The sequence below is a fragment of the Mustelus asterias genome, chromosome 18, assembly GCF_964213995.1.
Source record: "Mustelus asterias chromosome 18, sMusAst1.hap1.1, whole genome shotgun sequence".
Lineage (NCBI taxonomy): Eukaryota > Metazoa > Chordata > Chondrichthyes > Carcharhiniformes > Triakidae > Mustelus > Mustelus asterias.
In genome coordinates this window covers 55404329-55423860 of record NC_135818.1, presented here as the reverse complement: position 1 = coordinate 55423860, position 19532 = coordinate 55404329, and the positions used below count along the sequence as shown (strand labels likewise).

Genomic DNA, 19532 nt, shown 5'->3' with positions numbered 1-19532 from the left:
CAGGCTCGAAGGGCCAAATGGCCTCCTCCTGCTCCTATCTTCTATGTTACTACTTGTGTGCATAAATCACATGGACTGCAGCGGTTCAAGAAAGCGGCTCACCATCACCTTCTCAAGGCTAACTAGGGATGGACAACAAATGCTCACCTAACCAGTGACACCCACAACCTATGGATGAGTAAAAACAAATTATTCCGCCCAGGCTCAGGGTATTTTGTAAAGTTGATTGCCAACCCTGCTGAATGATCATCATGGACATTTTGTTGGCTGATTTCCCACGTTGTACCTTCTATAAGCTTGAGGTTGTTAAAATCTATATCTTTGTCCTTTATCGCAGCAAGTCCCATTCGCCAATCACCTGTGCTTGCTGACCTACATCAACTCCTATAGATAAGCAACACCTCAATTTCATGATTCTCATCTTTTTTTCAAATTTCTCCATGGACTCATGCCTCCCTATTTCTGTAATCTCCTCCAGCCCCCGGACCACCAAGATGTCTACGCTCCGCTGCTTCTGGCCTGCTGAATGTAATGACCTCAATGATGCCCATGAGGTGGGCCTCTTGGAGTATGAACACCCTGAGGTAATGTCTGCCCAGTCAGGGAATCTCACCAGTATATATATTGAGGAGTGTCAGACCTACTGACACTTCAGACTCTGACTTTGTACCTGAAGCACTCTCAGGAGTGGAATTGAGTTTGTAACGAAAGGGAATCTGGTGAAAGGACGCCAGCCTCTGAGGAGTCATTTCACTGACAATCCCTGGTTTTAAGTGCTCCAACACTGGTGCCTATGGCCGGAATTTTACCGGCACGCCCGCCCCGCTCGCAGCACGGCATTCTCCGTTGGCCTCGGTGGGATTTTACCAGCCTCGGGTGGGTGAGCAGTAAAATTCCGCTATGTAGTCCTCAGCTGCCAAGATCCTAATCTCTGGAACTCCTGCTGCCTCTCCCCCCCACTCTTCCTGCCTATAAGACTCTGCTTGAAACCTACCTCGTTGATCAAGTTTTTGGTCCTCTAGCTTAATTTCTCATTGCATGCCTTGGTTTTGAATCCTGTGAAGTGCCATGGGACATTCTGTTTTGTTAAAGGTGTGATGTAAATACAAGCTGTATGGAAAAATAAAACCTCAGCTTTTCAGATGTTTGTGATGTAGATCTAGGATGAGCTGACAGCAAAGAGGAAGTGCTGATAAAATGGTATGGTGGTATAACATTCTGACATACCAAGCAACTCTGCCAGTAATCATAGCTCACAAGTTTACCCTTGTGATTCCCATATGGCAAATGTGTCATTTCTCCTACCTTTTGTAGACACAGGGGAAACATAAAGGGAGTGTGGCCAACTATATCCTGACTGTGGCAGTTAAAAAGAATAGTTTTTATTAAATAGCAGCAGAAATAAAAGTGTGCATTTGTTCCCACAAGGGGGGAAAATAAAACAACAGCACAGATGTAAACAAGCGTATGAATGAATTTAATTTTACACAGTTTTGAGCAAAGGACACCGTAATCAAGGTTAAAGAATTGACATTAATAACAAAGATCCTTTTTATGAGCAACATATGGCACAATAAAATCTGTCACTTTATACCACTAAGCTTCCAATAGCTGTTGTTCATTTTATTAGCACAAGAGAAGCTATTGATTTAAGGTAGAGCATTCAGTGCCGCAAGATAGCAGCTGCTCCTCGGAAACAATCATTATCATTTTCTAAACATTGCAGATGAGGTTTTCAAGTGCGAAGGCAATGCGTTCTGACACTAGAAAGAATATTCAGGTATCGCCGAGAGTTTAGCTCCAAACATCTTTGACATGTTGAACACGAAATTCACCAACCATTTGCGATGACAGTGGGTAATTTTGTTCATTTGCTTTCAGCACAATATCTTGCAGCAGTGGGAGTAAGCTGAACTTTGTGTGAATATAACTGGCTGGAACTTTTTATCCCTTCCATCGTTTAATACATTACTAAGTTTATTTTTTGGCACATGAAATCCAGTGTAGGCTATTTACTGTAAATCAGGATACATTTTTCTTCTGATCAACAACTTGAAGGTACAAACAGCTTATACTTTGACTTGGCAATGGAGCAGCCATTATCATTTGTGCTGTAACATTTTAGAAAATCGGTCCATTTTACAGGCTAACATTTATTAGGCACTGGAAGAACAATAGCATCCATCAAAAGACACAGTTATTATGATGCTACCTACCATTAAGATGGACAGTAAGGCTACAGAGTGGGTATCCTGTTTTACAGTAACTCTTCAGTGCCTTTACCTTGACAATATACATGTGGCATTGCTTTACTGATGGCAGTCGGAATCATCTCTTTCCACACTATATATTGCAACTGGCTTTAAATCAGCGCATTCTTCTCAACTTGCTCGAATGCTCTCTTGGATGATCTTGCGAGAAGCAATTCCTTCTCGTGGACCAGGCTGTCGAGAAGCTCCTTCTGCCTGTAGTTGTCATATACTTTCAGGAAGGCAAGAACGGTGATTGCCATCCAAGCAACCCATCCGGCCCATAGGCCAAACTGCGGATGAAATTCCCAGATGTTAAACAAGGTTTGCTAATTAGTAATGTCAGTGCCTGCATGCCATCATTTTCACTTTTGAGTATCATCGACAAAATGTCTTGTTAGCACACTGCAACACAAGGTCTACAAATCGTTAAGGACTGAGTTAACTGTGGCGGAAAAGGAGAATTTCATTGATACTATCCTGACTTAATTCAAACATTCGTTTTGAGTATTCTCACAATAGATTTATGCTAATTATCAAAAGATTTTATTCCTATAAAATCACATAGAATCCCTACAGTGCAGAGGAGGCCATTTGGCCCATCGAGTCTACATCGATCACAATCCCACCCAGGTCCTATTCCCGTAACCCCACATATTTGCCCTGCTAAGCCCCTTGACACTAGGGTCAATTTATCATGGCCAATCAACCTAACCTACACATCTTTGGACTGTGAGAGGAAACTGGAGCACCCGGAGGAAACCCACACCGACACGGGAAGAATGTGCAAACTCCACACAGACAGTGACTCGAGGCTGCCGGTCTCTGGCGCTGTGAGGCAGCAGTGCTAACCACTGTGCCACCATGCTGCCCAAACTGTGCCACCGTGCCACTCATCTTTTAGATCTAAACATATCTGCTAGAGACACACATTTCCATCACCATTGTAAGTATTCTGTTTGGTTGTGAACCAGTAATATCTGACTGCAGACTTTTAAGAAATGTAATTTTTGTAGGAAAAGATTGTTCACAAATATCAACAAATCTAATCTTGGTGGTGATGTAAGACAGGCAGATAGCTGAAAATTGGATGTAGTGTATAACAAGTGACTGATCTGATCTTGTCTGACACTATCACAAAGTCAACATTACCCCCAGGCTGTATAAATTCAACTTTAATTATTTGCTCCAATGGGGAATTCCTTGAAGCGGGTCTACTCCTGCGGCGTGACCTCACTGCAAGTGCAGTGGAAGCTCAGGTTACGTGTGTAACCTGGCCTTCTGCTGTCCTTTTTGACAGAGTACTCTGAAGAACCTCTTGTCCATCGGACCCTTTCAATGTACTTGTAGCTTCTCCCAAATTATTCTGCAATCGGGCAAGATTTCTAAAAGCTCCTGAAAACATTTCAGTTTTTTCGGTAAATGGCTCAGTTCTCAAGGCATCCTCGGGCTGAATTTTACTGACCTCTGGGAGGTGGGAATGGAGATTTGGGGGGGGGGGGGGCAGTGGAACATTAGCAAGGAAAACTGGGTGAGCTCCTTCATGCAGTCCAGCCTCTGGGGACGTTTCCCACATAGGCAGGCAACCATATAAAAATCCTAATAAAGGCCATTCGCAAGAGCTGTGGGTAGAGGGTGGTCAGCAGAATCAGAGGCTGCCTGGCCTAAGGAGAGAGAGGCAGGGGGAGGAAAGGCAGTTCCCTGCAGCCCTCAGAGGGATTCTTCCTCCGATCCGTACAACCTGGTGCTTCTGACCCCCCAACTTTTAATTTTTACATGCCAATCCGAGGGTGCCTCCATTTTGATGGGGACCATCAGGAGTGTGCCCACTATCCTTTATTGACAACAGGCTCACAAGCAGCCAATTGGGAGTTTGCCTGCAATAAAATCACTGAGCAGGCCCTGTTGCCAACAAGTGTGGGCTCAAGACCCATCTTTGACCCAATGTCAGGGTCCCAAAGGCTGGGGTCAGGGTTGGTGGGAAAATTTGCCAGAAGAGTTCATAATTCATATAACGTATGTTTTAATCTCACCTCTTCTGTTATTTATTTCCCATCATTGGTAAGATAGAAAGCAGCGATTCTATTTTATGTATGTAAAGCGCTGCTCAAACTTTACAGGAGCATCTGAGATTTACAAAGTCGTAACGCAACATATGACCTTGACTCAGATCATCTGTAATGTCTTTCCTTACGAAAGAAAAGTTGAACCTAAGCATCTGTTGGATTTTACTGCTGTACCCACTTTGGACATAAAATCTAAATGACGGTACTTTCATAGTAATAGCTTATATTGTTATCAGCCACCTGGCTATTCCGTTAAAGAGTGACTCACTTTACATTAGCCATTGATTAAGAAACAGCCAGTGGCTGCTACACTACGTTCCAGCCCCGGGTCCTTCTGTCCATCCAGCTGTCTGACGCGTCACCGATTTTATAATCTTCAGCCTGCTTTTAAATTTTAGTATTCATCAACAAAATAGAAAAGTGACATTAAAAGAAACGGGTTTTTTTTGTCTTAATTAAAAAGTGAGCGACGATCTGTAAGAATTATTATAAAGAATAAAGAACAAAAAAAATTACAGCATCGGAACAGGCCCTTCGGCCCTCCAAGCCTGCACTGACCATGCTGCCATCTGAGCTAAAACCCCCTACCCTTCCGGGGACTGTATCCTTCTATTCCCATAAAGATGCAATGTCAGGGTCATGAATTGTTCCACTGAAAAGCAAGCCAATTGTTGACTGGCAAACTTTGCTCACATCTGCCATCCAATTTCCAGGTGGCCTCCTTCACAGATAAAGTTCAATATATCACAGGTCACAATGAGAGCAAAACACTCACATATTACATGATCATTGAATACAAACACTAAAAAATATATTTGATACTTTTGATAAAGAAATGGTACTCCGCCCAATAAAGCACTAATTTTTAAAATTCATTCGAGGGACATAGGCGTCACTGGCTAGGCTAGCATTTATTGTCCATCCCTAGTTCCCTTAAGAAGGTGGTGGTGAGCTGCCTTCTTGAAATGTTAATACAACTGAGTGGCTTGCGAGGCCATTTCAGAGAGCAGTTGAGAGTCAACCATATTGCTGTGGCTCCAGACTAGGTACATCTTTCCCGAATGGATTTAAGTGAACCAGATGGGTTTTTCCTATAATCGACAATGGTTTCACAGTCAGCAGTAGATTCTTCATTCCAGATATTTTTTACTGAAATCAAATTCCACCATGTGCCATGGCAGGATTCGAACCCGGTTCCCCAGAACGTTAGCGGAGTCTTTGGATTGATAATAGTCTAGTGATAATACCATTAGGCCATTGCCTTCCCTAATCATGCTTTTTAAAGTAGTAATTTTAATTAATACAACACCTTCAGTGTAGAAACGTGTCCCAATGTACTTCACCAAAACATAGTTTAAAATCGATGTTCAACCAAAGAAAAAGGCAAATGATCGAAAGTTCAAAGACGTGGGTTTTAAGGACGTTCTTAAGGCAGAAGAAAGAGAGGCAAAGGTTTGAGGAGGGAATTCCAGCTCAAGGAGTCCATACAGCTAACGGCACAACACCAATAGTGGAGTGAAGACAGTGGAGCATGGACAAGAAAATAGAATTGGAGGTATAATGAGTTCTTAGAGCTGGTAAACTTAGAGTGCTCAGAAGGGGGGAGGCCAAAGACAGAGTTATTTTTTATCATTTATTTTTAATTATTTATTCTTTATTAGTGTCATAAGTAGGCTTATATTAACACTGCAATGAAGTTACTGTGAAAATCCCCTAGTCGCCACACTCCGGCGCCTGTTAGGGTACACTGAGGGAGGATTTAGCACGGCCAATGCACCCAACCAGCACATCTTTCGGACTGTGGATGGAAACTGGAGCACCCGGAGGAAACCCACGCAGACACGGGGAGAATGTACAGACTCCGCACAGGTAGTGAATCAAGCTGGGAATTGAACCCAGGTCCAGAGTCCTGTGAGGCAGCAGTGCTAACCATTGTGCCAAAAAAATGAAAAAAATGTAAAAACCGAAGTGAAAATCTTGAGACATTTTGGGATCGAAATCCAAATGTTAGTTCATCATCGTAGATGATACATGAATTTGTGTGAGTTAGGTTAAAGGCAGAAGAGGATGTGCTGAAGCTTATGAAGGATGTGAGAGAAGGGTGACCAAAAAAGAAAGTTTTGGAATAGTTGAGTCTGGAAGTGGCAAGGCATGATGAAGTTGCCTGCAGCAGATGTCCGCACCCTGGACATTCTCCCTTCCAACTTCTTCTGTCGGGAAAAAGATACAAAAGTCTGAGGTCATGTACCAAGAACTCACGACTCAAGAACAGCTTCTTCCCTGCTGCCATCAGACTTTTGAATGGACCTACTTCACACTAAATTGATTTTTCCTACACCCTAGCTATGACTGTAACACTACATTCTGCACTCTCTCCTTTCCTTCTGTATGTATGGTATGCTTTGTCTGTATAGCATGTAAGAAACAATACTTTTCACTGTACACTCATACATGTGACAAAAATAAATCAAATCAAATCAGATGGGCAAAGGCAAGCGATGTTGTGAAGGTGGATACAGTAATCTTGGAGAGATTACAGGGTTGGAAGTTCAGTTTTACAGTCAAATCAGATGCCAAGGTTGAGAATGATCTGGCTCAATGTGGGGAGAAAAATGGATGGTTGAATGGCTGAAGACACCAGGTGTAGCAAAGGTCCTGGGCGCTGTCAACATCATGGCTGTGGTACTTCTGCTTCAGAATTAGCTGCACTTCGAGGCACGCTGTTCCAGTGCAGCTACAACACTGGCATCTATCCAACAATGTGGAAAATTGCTCAAGTAAGTCCTGTCCATAAGAAGCAGGACAAATCCAATCAGGTCAGTGGCCGCCCCATCAGTTTACTCTCAATCATCAACAAAGGGATGGAAGATGTCATCAGCAATACATCAAACAGCACTTACTCAACAATAATCTGCTCAGTTTGCCTCTGACAAGGCCACTTTGTTCCAGATTTCATGACAGCCTTGGTCCAAACAGAAAGATTAATAAATGAGTGGGATTTTAGAGGTGAGGTGAGGATAACTGCCCTTTAACATTAAGGAAATTGAAGTTAATGGGAATCAGGTAAAACTCCCCACTGGTTGGATTTTGGGTTCGGACAGAGAGAGGACGTGTCCCCTTTTCCTCTTGTTCTGCCACTTTTCGTTCAGCTCACTTCCAACCCCATTACCCCTTGTGATGCCTTTCACTTATATTGTGGCTTGTTGTCTTCTTGACCCCTGAACATTTTCCATTTTTATTCACGTTAGTCTTTTTTTGTGCAGAGTGGTGGATGGGGGGGCGGGGATGTTTTTACGCTGGAAAGAGGAAAAGGAGGTTTCTTTTGTTCGAGAGGTAAGTGGGGGGAAGGAGAAGCTTGAAGAAGTAAAGAGGGGTTTGAGGCAGAAGGGCTTGTGTATTGCATTGGGTAGAATCCCAAAATATTCTGTAAATGCCTAGAGCGGTAGTGGTTAACAAGGAGGAGGTTCAAGCCCTTTGGGGACCGGGGGGTTATCCGTGTGTGAGAGAGCGCTGGGTATTGGGAGGGTGATGAGTGAGTACTTCTCTTTTGGATTTCCCTCAGGGATATGATTGAGCTGTATACTGGACCTGGCACAAAAAAATGATGATTGTGGTTGTTGGAGGCCAACCCACCTCAATCCCAGGGCGTCACTGCAGGGGTTCCTCAGAATAGAGTGTCTTAAGCTCAACCATCATCAGCTGTTCCATCAAATACCTACTGTTCATCATAAAGTCAGCAGGGGTGATGTTCACTGATAATTGCCCCATATTCTGTGCCATTCCCGACTCTGCAGATACTGAAGCAGTCCTTGTCTGGATGTAGCAAGATCCTGGTTAACATTCAGGCTTGAATTGATAACTGGAAATAACATTTGTGCTACACAAGTGCCAGGCAATGACCATGTCCAACAAGAGAGATTCCTACCATCTCTATTTGATGTTTAATGGCAATAATATATCTGAATCTCCCCCACCAATATCTTGGGGGTTACCATTGACTGGAAACCTAACTGGACCAACCAAATGGCTGCAAGAGCACATCACAAATGGGAATTCTGCTGAGTGACTCATTTCCTGATTCCCCAACACTTTCTACCTTCTATTATCTACTAGGAACAAGTCAGGGAAATGTTTGAATACTGTCTGATTGCCAGGGTAAGAGCAGCCCCAACAACACTCAGGAAGCTCAATACCATCCAGAACAAAGAACCCTACTTGAGTGACATCCAATCCATCACCTCAACCTTCACCCCTTCTACCAATGGTTCATATTGGCAACAGCGTGTACAATATACAAGATGTACTGCAGCAACTCAATAAAGTTCCCTCGACAGCATCTTCCAAACCCATGAACTCTATCACCCAGAAGAACAAGGACAGCAAGTGTATGGGAAGACCACCCCTTCCAAGTTGCACACTGTCCTGACTTGGAACTATATTCCCTTTAATTTGCTGGAATGGCCTCTCTAAAAGCACTGTGATTATACTTGCATGCCATGAACTGTAGAGGTTCAAGAAGGCTCACCATCACCTTCTCGAGAACAATTGGGGATGGGCAATAAATACTGATCTTTCCGATGACGCCCACACCCCATAAACAAGTATTAAAATAAATCTATGGCAAAGACGTATATTGTATGCCAAAGTCATCTGCTTCAGTGTTCCCAATATTTAATTGGATTAAATGTCAAAAGAGCAGTCTGGTAATACAGTCTGGTGAAGAGCAAGTGAGGTGGTAGGCAGGCAGAATTAGATGGCATCGGCATATGCAGGCAATCTGAGCCTATAGTTTCAGGTGATGTTGCCAAAGAGAAACATGTAGGTAAGGAACAGGATGGAGTTCAGGATAGATCCTCGTAGGACTCTAGGGATAAAGGTGCGGAGGTGGAAAGGAGAGTGACTGCTGGGGATACTTCAATTGGGATTGGATGGTAAGAGCAGAAGAGGCATTTTAGGTGTACGATGTGGTTGACCATGGCACTGGCTACTGTTCGGTTGTGATGGAGCAGGATGGTTAATGTACCACAGACACAGGCACAGAGAAAGTCACAGAACAGGTTTGTCAGCTGTCGTCCTCACTAACTTCTAAACATTAGACAGACTTTATTGTGCTGCAGATATGTTTAGTTTATTTTTTTTATGAACAGAACCCATTATGCGAAGGTTTTGGTCTTTTGGTGCAAAATTGAGCTGAGAAATGATATGTAGATGATGCAGAATTGGTGTAATAATGCTTCCTGTGTCCTTTTCCGATCTGGCTAAATTTTGCTTGATAACTCTCCTGTGAAGCGCTTTCGGACATTTTAATATTGCTGAAAGATGAGAAATGCCATCAAAGTTTTTTGTCTTGCACCCATCAGGCCAGAATTCGCAAGGAATCAAATTGTAAAAGGAACAGCAATTTGGACTGCAGGAGAAGAGAGTGCTGATTTTTTATACATAACTAGATTCAAATATTGCAAACCTCTAATCTATGTATCGGAAATATGGAAGGGGTAGGAAGTTAGGTGTCATTCCATTGAAGTTGAGTTTCTCATGGAAACCGACAAAGATGTTTGCCAGAGCTGGGCCTAGAGTAGATCCCATGGCAATACCATCCATTTGGGCATCTTGGTGTCATTAAAACTGAACTCAACTCAGCAAGTTCAGTGAATACAGATTCAGGTATTGGTGGTGCATCTGGACTGCCATGATATAATGACTCAATTCAAATGTCTGTGGCTTCCTTGATTGGTACATTGATGAATACTCTAGCAATGTTGGACAAACACATGTACATGACCTTGCTGTCAATGTGCAAATCCTGTATGGTCTTTGCAAAGGTGAAGGAATCCTACATGGTATATGTGGAAAACGTGTTCAGATTTGGTTGTTGCAACTTGCCCAATCATTTGAATAATTCATGTTGGGCAGAACCAGTCATAGATAACTTTTGTATGACTTGGGCAGCCCATACATATGTAGATGCAGTAAACTGTTAGGATGATAAATCCTGTCATATATATGGTACGGTACGGGTGGCATGGTAGCACAGTGGTTAGCACTGCTGCCTCACAGCTCCAGGGACCTGGGTTCGATTCCCGGCTTGGGTCACTGTCTGTGTGCAGTTTGCACCTTCTCCTCGTGTCTGCGTGGGTTTCCTCTGGGTGCTCCGGTTTCCTCCCACAGTCCAAAGATGTGCGGGTTAGGTTGATTGGCCAGGCTAAAATTGCCCCTTAGTGCCCTGAGATGCGTAAGCTAGAGGGATTAGTGGGTAAAATATGTAGGGTTATGGGAGTAGGGTCTGGGTGGGATTGTGGTCGGTGCAGACTCGATGGGCCGAATGGCCTCTTTCTGTACTGTAGGGTTTCTATGATTCTACCACCTGGTAGCGGGTTAATCTTGCACTAGTCCAACAAGCATTTTGTAACTTGCCTTTGAGCAGGACTGGTCATGCTGAGTGGCAGCTCCAATGATTATCAGTTTGGACCCATTATCAAGAATGATGCATTTTTTTTGACATAGTCGCACTTGTTAAGGATAGCTATTCTAGTCCCTTTGTCAGGTTTATGGATATGTATGTTTTGACTGGCCTTGAAGCCTCACAGCACTACCAGACATTTGCGTTTCATGTGAAAATCAGCCAAATTGTTCAGAATCTGTAGTGTGCGTGTGCTAGGATTCAGCACCTTCAGTGGACACTGGTTTGTGACGGGATAGCTGGTTATAGAGGAGTTCACATTCAGCAAGTGCCTCTTCCCATTTGATATGGGGATGAAGACACACCAAATTGAAGCCATTCATCAGAACAAAGCCCTCACTTTCAGAGAGTGCACGGTTAGAGACATTTGCTTGGCAGTGTCATGACTTGCGTTGCCAAACAGCTTTCGCTTAAGTGAGTTTATTGTTTTAATTTGATTTGATTTATTATTGACACGTGTATTGGGATGCAATGAAAAGTATTGTTTCTTGCGTGTTATATAGACAAAGCATACCCGTTCACAGAGTACATGGGGAGAAGGAAAGGAGGGAGTGCAGAATGTAATGTTACAGTCATAGCTAGGGTGTAGAGGAAGATCAGTTTAATATACGTGAGTGGCATGTTTCAAGCAGGTATTGTTTATGGCCATGTAATCTCTGAAAGCGAGGAGTTTGTTCTTGTGCATGGGTCAAAAAGGTTGTATCTAGTCTAAAATAGCTTGCATTCGTAAAGTGCCCTTAATGTTATAACACTCATAAGGTGCTTCACGGAACATTAACAACAAATGAAGAAGAAAAAGGGACAGGTTGCCAAAAGCTTGGTCAAAGTACTAAGTTTTAAAGAGTGTTTTAAACAGAGAGCGTGAGCTGTAGAAGCTTCGGGAAGATTCCAGGGCATAGGGCCTAGACAGCTGAGGGCGTGGCCACCAATGTTGGTGCAATGAAAATCAAAGTTGTGCAAGTGGCCAGAAATGGAGGGCAGAGAACACGGAGGTGCATTGGCCATGCTAAATTCTCCTCAGTGTACCCAAACAGGTGCCGGAGTGTGGCGACTAGGGGATTTTCACTGTAACTTCATTGCAGTGTTAATGTAAGCCTACTTGAGACACTAATAAATAAACTCAAACTTGGAGAAGTTAACAGGGATAGGGAGGGGTGAAGCCACAGAGGAATTTGAAAACAAGGATGAGAATTTTAAAATTTAAGTTTGACAGGGAGACAATGTTGGCCAATGTTGGGCAGCATGGTGGCACAGTGGTTAGAACTGCTGCCTCACAGCGCCAGGGACCCAGGTTCAATTCCAGCCTCGGGGGACTGTCTGTGTGGATTTTGCACTTCCTCCCCGTGTCTGCGTGGGTTTCCTCCAGGTGCTCCGGTTTCCTCCCGCAGTCCAAAGATGTGCAGGTTAGGTTGATTGGCCATGCTAAATTGACCCTAGTGTCAGGGGTGTTAGCAGGGTAAATGTGTGAGGTTACGGGAATAGGGCCTGGGTGGGATTGCAGTCAGTAGAAACTCGATGGGCCGAATGGCCTCCTTTCATACTGTGGGGATTCTATGAAATGGATAACCAGCTGTGATTCTTTTCGAAGGAATGACAAGGCAGATGAGGCAGATGGTGATCGGGCTGCCTTACTATCTAATCATGAATTGGCAACTTCCCTCAATAAAACAGAATCAAGTTCGAGAATCGAAGGCTGAAGTACCCCTCAAGGAAAGCGTTGCTTTTGGCGATAGTTTAGATCTGCCATCTGCTGATAAATCTGTTTTCATGAATGTGCCATGCACCATCCATATAATTTAATTATCAAACCCTTAATTCAACTGTTCCGACTCGCACCGTAATTGGGAAATCTCCATCAACGTTGTAAATAGCTTTAGGTAGCCGGTTTGCTATCCAATTTGAAATGTTGATTATGAATTGACTTCGCTGCTAACTTTAAAACAATTCAGTAAAGCAGAAGTTAGTGTTGGAATCCATATTTCCAAGAACGTAAATGTTGCTTTAACTGGAAGGATGTCGAATTATTTGGAAACTCTCCTGAGATTTTATTAAAAGGATTACAAGTTGGTATGTGAACAAGCTGCTTTTTCCAAGAAATGACATAACTTCAGTTGTTACCAGTAAGACACCTGGGGAGATATTTTGTTTACTCGAGTTATTCTTTTAAACTGCTGTTGCCAAGCTGTGGGCTCCTGCTGATTGGCTTAAAAACACCTAACCTAGGAAAAGTTGTGGTTGAACATTTTTTTAACTCAGTGTGCATCTTAGGAGAAAACTATGAAGGAAGATTGCTTCTCTCCCCTTCCCCCCACCACCACCGACCCCCCCCCCCAACACCCCCCTATATTGCCTGCAGTCCAGAATGGATGTTCACCTTCACCCAGAAAATTCTCACCTCAGAATAACTCGTGTGTATTTGAAAGCCTGTGGAGCTGTGACAAGCAAGAGTTAACAAAGCCAGCATTTCACCAAAGTTCCTTTGAAAAAGACTTCCAGACAACTGCTGTAACCAGCGCTCTGTCTTTGCATGTAGGAACTCAAGATCGACAGCGTGAAGACCTTTTCAAACTTTATTGTTTTTCATCAGGTGTTCCCTTACGCTAACCTCTGCAGGAACACTATTTGCCTTGTCCTTTGTTTTGTTTTTCGGTCGTGCAGTGAGATTTTAAAAGGAATATATCGTTACACTTCCAGATTATAAATGTGTTAACCAGTTTTACACCTTGCTGTAAAAAAAAAGTTTTATTTTACAATAAACTAATTATTCTGAGCTTTTTGAAAGAAACCTGGTTGTTATCTCTTTCATTCTGGGTCTAGTCGTAGCGAAGGTAAACAATTGGTCATTTTGCTGAGTGAATTAAACATTTGCACTTATGTTGTGAGCTGTAGAGTAATGAGGCTAGGGATTCTGCGCACTCCTCCATCCCGGTCATAACATTAGCACATACAAGAACCCAAGAGGGAGGAGCATGAGTAGACCATATAGCCTTGTGCCTGCTCCCATCTGACTATCACTTAGATCATATCTGAGTGGCCTCTCACTGGAACATAAACAGAATTTCAGCTGTAAGATTTGAACATATGTCGAGTCGAAAGATTAACAGAAGGTGACAGTGGTGTACGTCTGTACCGTGATACCAATTCATAGCAAACCAACAGCCAATTTTCATCATACCTGATCTTCTTTCTGCTGATGTTCACGGAATGACAGTTCAAGCTCTTTACGGAGATTTGTTTCCTAGTCAATCACTGTCAATTTTACTTGGTTCGAAATTAAAAATTTTGGCAATATTTTCCAAGTCAATGGAAAATAAAGGCTAGCATGGCGAAAAATTGGCTGCCAATTTGCTAAGAGCCCATGTTGTGCAGTGGGTATAAATGAATTTTACCTCCATATCCCTGATTGACACCCCAACAAGGTGCGGACAGCTTTAGGTTACGCTAAGTTGCATTGATTATATCTCGTCCTGGGCACACTGTCCACCAGATCTGCTCTGTTGGCCCTCAGTTAATGACAGTTGCACAGATGGAAGCCTTAATTGAAAAATGTTCCAGTATCTCTGTTATCCTAAAAGTAAAAGATCACCGTCTGTCTACAGAACAAGTTGCCAATGCTCTCAGCATCTGATAAAATGGGTAAGCTACATGAAAGGGAATGTATTCCAAAAATTGGTTTGCAAATGCAAGAATTCCAAGGATGCTAAGTTGAGGGTCATAACAGTATGGAATGACCTGTGGTCTTACACTTCAATCCTTTTTGAAATATTTACTTACTTAGCAGTAATTTATTTTAAAATGTCTGAATGGGAAATTAGATTAACAAATTGGTTGATCTTGACTGGTGCCAAAGTTTAAAATTAATGGGTCAAATCTTGCAATGTATCCTTTGTACAGTGTTCTTACTGATGCTACGATCTACAGGTGAACTTTCCAAAGGCTTACCTGGATAATTGCAAACTGGTCATAGAAAGAAGAATTATCCAAGTGTAGCTCCAGATCAATGTCCTGCAATTCTTCACAACTGCAGACAAAAAAAAACCTTATGTTATAGAAAGTTCAACAAGACCTTGCAACATTAACATTAGGAAGTCTGGTTTGGAAATGTTTTTCCATAGATTCATAGAATCCTGCAGTGCATAAGGAGGCCACTCAGCCCATCGAGTCTGCACCAACCACAAAGCCACCCAGGCCCTATCCCCATAACCCCGTGCATTGATCCTAGCTAGTCCCCCTGACACTAAGCGGCAATTTAGCATGGACAATGCACCTAACCCATACATCTTTGGACTGTGGGATGAAACCGGAGCACCCGGAGGAAACCCACGCAGACGCAGGGAGAATGTGCAAACTCCACATAGACAGTGACTCCAGCTGGGAATCGAATCTAGGTCCCTGGCGCTGTGAGGCACCATTGCTAACCACTGTGTCACCATGCTGCCCACAAAATCAAATCATTTCTGGCAGCGGTGGGATTCGAGACTGGAGCCTTAATCCAGCGCCTTAGTCCGCTCAGCCATGTTTTTGTTTGTTTTATTTTGTTTAGACAAGAGCATCATTGAATTAGATTTTGATATTAAATAGTAAGAAGTCTCACAACACCAGGTTAAAGTCCAACAAGTTTATTTGGAATCACAAGCTTTCGGATCGCTGCTCCTTCATCAGGTAAGCACTCACCTGATGAAGGAGCAGCGCTCCGAAAGCCCGTGATTTCAAATAAACCTGTTGGACTTCTTACTGTGCCCACCCCAGTCCAATGCTGGCATCTCCACATCATGGATATTAAATAGTGCTAACCATTCATAATAAACTCATATATCCATCTTGTTTTACTTTTCCTTGCTGATTGATTCTAGAAAGCGCACAACGGTTCTTTATAAAACAAGAGAAATTCCTAATATTTTGTACCTGTTAGGCATTCTTCCCTCCTCAGTGATCGCATCACACCACATGTTGAAGCCAACAGTGACCAGAGTGCTTGCTACGAAGATAAGGAAAACCACAAAGGTGCTGACCAGCAGGTTCAGGAATGTAGCGAAGAAAGTGCTAGAACAAACAGGTAGAGTGCAGGGTGGGGAGGCAGGAGGAAACACATCGGTAAGACAGTGAGATATCTGATAAACATTCTGCTAATAATGGACCCTGAGAATGTTGTGCTAGCGATAGTTATACTTACAATGACAGCAAGGCCAATGATGTTGATTAGCTCCATTCTAAAATAAAGCACCGACCTTTTACTCAGCAGGTTAATGATTTTTAAGTATTTTGCATTGAGAGTAAGATGGGTTACAATTGTGTTTCAATGGATTGTGATATTTAGCACTTACTGCATTACAGGCGACAGATTATTATTGTTTAGCATTCGGACTAGCTTTAAAATGTAAATGAAGGAATGCCCAACTGCTTCCTGAACACTGCCACATGTCAGTAGATAGCTGGCAGAAGCTGCATCAAGGTAGGTATGGGATTCTGTGGTTAAGGGCTTCAGTGGATATGAGATTTGTGGGTGAAGGCTTCAGTGGGTTAAGAGTATAGTAGGAATGGGTATATGCGGGTAAAGGGGTTCAGCAAGAAAGGTTTCAGTGGGCAAGGGGTTCAGTTGGAAAATATTTAGCGGAGAAGTGGTATGGTGAGGAAGGGGTACAGTGGGTTGGGACACAGAAGGAAAGGATTCATTGGGAAAGGTATTCGGGTAAGGATTCAGTCAGCCGGGGATACATTAGGTTAGGGGTGCAGTGACTATGACGTACAGTGCGTAATGGGTCCAGTGAGTAATGGGTCCAGTGAGCATGGTGTACAGTGAGTATGGTGTACAGTGGGTATGGTGTACGGTGGGTATGGTTTACAGTGCTTTGAAGGTTGAGTGGGCATGGAATTTGGAAGGTTTTTATGGGAAGGGTTCAGTGACTAACAGATTCAGTGGGTATTGGGTACATTTGGTAGAGTGTTCAGTATGTATTGGGTTCAGTGGGCATTGGGTACAATGGGTAGGGGTACAGTGGGCAGGAGACTCAGTGAGTATAGGGTACAGTTGGTGGGGGTACGTTGGATAGGGGGTACTGTGGATAAAGTGTTGAATGGGTAATGGACCCAGTAAATATTGAGTGCAGAGGGTAGGAGATACGGTTGGTAGGGGTTGCAATGGGTATGGGTTCTGTGAGTAGGGGATGCAAAGGGTATGGGTATGGGGGCAGAAGCTGCAATAGGTATGGGTACAATGAGTAGGGTCTGCAATGGGTATGGGTACAGTAGTTGGGGTTCAGTGGATAGGGGGTGCAGTGGGCAGGGAGGGGGTGCAGCGGGTCGGGGGTGCAGCAGGTAGGGAGGGGGTGCGGAGGGTAGGTAGTGCAGTGGGTAGGGAGGAGGGCAGTGGGCAGGGAGGGGGCAGTGGGCAGGGAGGGGGGCCAGTGGGCAGGGAGGGGGCAGTGGGTAGGGAGGGGGTGAAGTGGGTAGAGGGGTGAAGTGGGCAGGGAGGGGGCAGTGGGTAGGGGTTACAGTGGGTAGGGGTTACAGTGGGTAGGGGGTACAGTGGGCAGGGAGGGGGCAGTGGGTAGGGGGTACAGTGGGCACTGTAAGGGGGTTGGATGGAAATGCAGCGCACACACAGCCGCTTACTCATCGTGTCCTTTGCAGAGGTAGAAGAGGAGCCGCCACGCCTGGATCGCCGAGAAGAGGAGAGTGAAGAGCCCGATGAAGGTGGTGAACTGGCAGGCGGACTCTGGGCCCCATTCCTCCACCATGAAGCGCTGCTTCTCCACAGTGATGTTCTCATTCTGCCACATCCCCCGGGTGAAGAGCAGGCATTTCCCCTGGAAATCTGTGCCGTTCTCCGACAGCGGCACCACGGCGATGAAGCCGAAGAGAAACGCCAGGAAATACAGGATGCACTGAGCGAAGAGGAAATTATTCATCCCCATTTCTCACATTGAAGCAGCAAGCAGAGCCTGTGCCGCACGCCTGCGCTCATCGACCCACTCAAGCTGCTCACTGAGCCTGGGGGAGGCTCAGTCCATCTGAACTCAGACTGGCACACAGTCCATTACACACTTAACCAGATCCACCCCTTAACCAGAACCACCCCTTAACCAGATCCACCCCTTAACCAGATCCATCCCTTAGCCAGACCCATCCCTATGCCAGACCCATCCCTAAACCAAACCCATCCCTTAACCAGATCCATCCCTTAACCAGACCCATCCTAAACCAGACCCATCTCTTAACCAGATCCATCCCTTCACCAGATCCATCCCTTAACCAGATTCACCCCTTAACCAGATCCATCCCTTAACCGGATTTATCCCTTAACCAGATCCATCCCATTCTCACCCTCCAGCTCCTCACTTAACCAGATCCATCCCTTCACCAGATCCATCCCTTAACCAGATTCACCCCTTAACCAGATCCATCCCTTAACCGGATTTATCCCTTAACCAGATCCATCCTATTCTCACCCTCCAGCTCCTCACTTAACCAGATCCATCCCTTAACCAGATCCATCCCTTAACCAGATCCGTTCCTTAACCAGATCCATCCCATTCTCACCCTCCAGCTCCCTACTTAACCAGATCCATCCCTTAACCAGATCAGTCCCATTCCCACCCTCCATCCTCCTCACTTAACCAGATCAATCCCATTCCCATCCTCCAGCCCAACTCCCCACTTAACCATATCTGGGCAGCATGGTGGCAGAGTGGTTAGCACTGCTGCCTCACAGTGCCTGGGACTCGGGTTCGATTCCCAGCTTGGGTCACTGTTTGTGCGGAGTTTGCACATTCTCCTCGTGTCTGTTTGGGTTTCCTCCAGCTGCTCCGGTTTCCTCCCACAGCCTGAATGACGTGCTGGTTAGTTAGGTGCATTGACCCAAACAGGCGTCGGAATGTGGCGACAAGGGGAATTTCACAGTAACTTCATTGCAATGTAATGTAAGCCTTACTTGTGACGAACAAATAAACTTTAAAAAATAATCAATCCCATTCCCATCCCCCAGCCCAGCTCCCCACTTAACCAGTTCAGTCTTATTCTCATCCTCCAGCTCAGCTCCCCACTTACCCATAATATAAATGCAAAATACTGCGGATGCTGGAATCTGAAACAAAAATAGAAAAATGCTGGAAAATCTCAGCAGGTCTGACAGCATCTGTGGAGAGAGAGTAGAGCCAACGTTTCGTGTCGAGATGACCCTTCATCTGAGCATTTTTAAAATTCCAATTCAATCAAATCAAGTCCAATTCAGAGTCTCAACAAGTGAGACATTCCCGATCCAAACTGACAAGACAGGGCTCTCACCTCCTGTCTTGGGCTTGATCTACATGATCCAAACTGATTGGAGTAGGCATTGCACCTCCTCCAAGGCTTGATCTCATTTGCATCTTAGCCAAAAGGCCGAGATGCCGCTTTTAAAAATTGCTTCAAATGAAGCTAAAACGTAACCTAATGACTTAGCCAAGCACAGCATGTCAATACTACACTTGATCTTAGCCAAAAGGACGAGCATTTTTTTATTTCAAAAATATACTTTATTCATAAAATCTCTCAAATAAACCATTGCAAAACAACATATCCAAAAATTACAAACAGTGCAAAAAAAAAGTCATTTTTACAGTACAATACGATGCTTATTTACAGGACATTACATTCATTACATTTCAGTACTTGAAACTAGATACATACATCAGATTTTACTGTGTGCTGTTATTTTTCAGGTTGGCACACAGTTACGCAGGCCGAGGGTATTCTGCAGTTACCCGGCCCTCGGTCTGC

The 19532-nt window shown here is 44.1% G+C and overlaps 1 protein-coding gene across 1 annotated transcript; it reads right to left on the bottom strand.

Moving 5' to 3' along the window:
- Positions 1-1457: 1457 nt before the first annotated feature.
- LOC144506836 (transmembrane protein 179-like) lies at positions 1458-17749 on the bottom strand. The gene is made up of 4 exons (XM_078233192.1): positions 17388-17749; positions 15681-15818; positions 14718-14796; positions 1458-2542 (listed from the first exon to the last, which is right to left on the bottom strand). Exons 1-4 carry the CDS (start codon positions 17687-17689, stop codon positions 2363-2365), a joined length of 699 nt encoding a protein of 232 aa, XP_078089318.1. The 5' UTR covers positions 17690-17749; the 3' UTR covers positions 1458-2362.
- Between the last annotated feature and the right edge of the window lie 1783 nt (positions 17750-19532).

Coding starts and splice junctions, on each gene's coding strand:
- LOC144506836 (XM_078233192.1), bottom strand. CDS start 17,689: ATGGGGATGAATAATTTCCTCTTCGCTCAGTGCATCCTGTATTTCCTG. Junction 15,819..17,387: donor CTCTGCAAAGGACACGATGA/GTAAGCGGCTGT, acceptor TGTTTGTTCTAG/CACTTTCTTCGCTACATTCC. Junction 2,543..14,717: donor ACCAGTTTGCAATTATCCAG/GTAAGCCTTTGG, acceptor TTTCATCCGCAG/TTTGGCCTATGGGCCGGATG.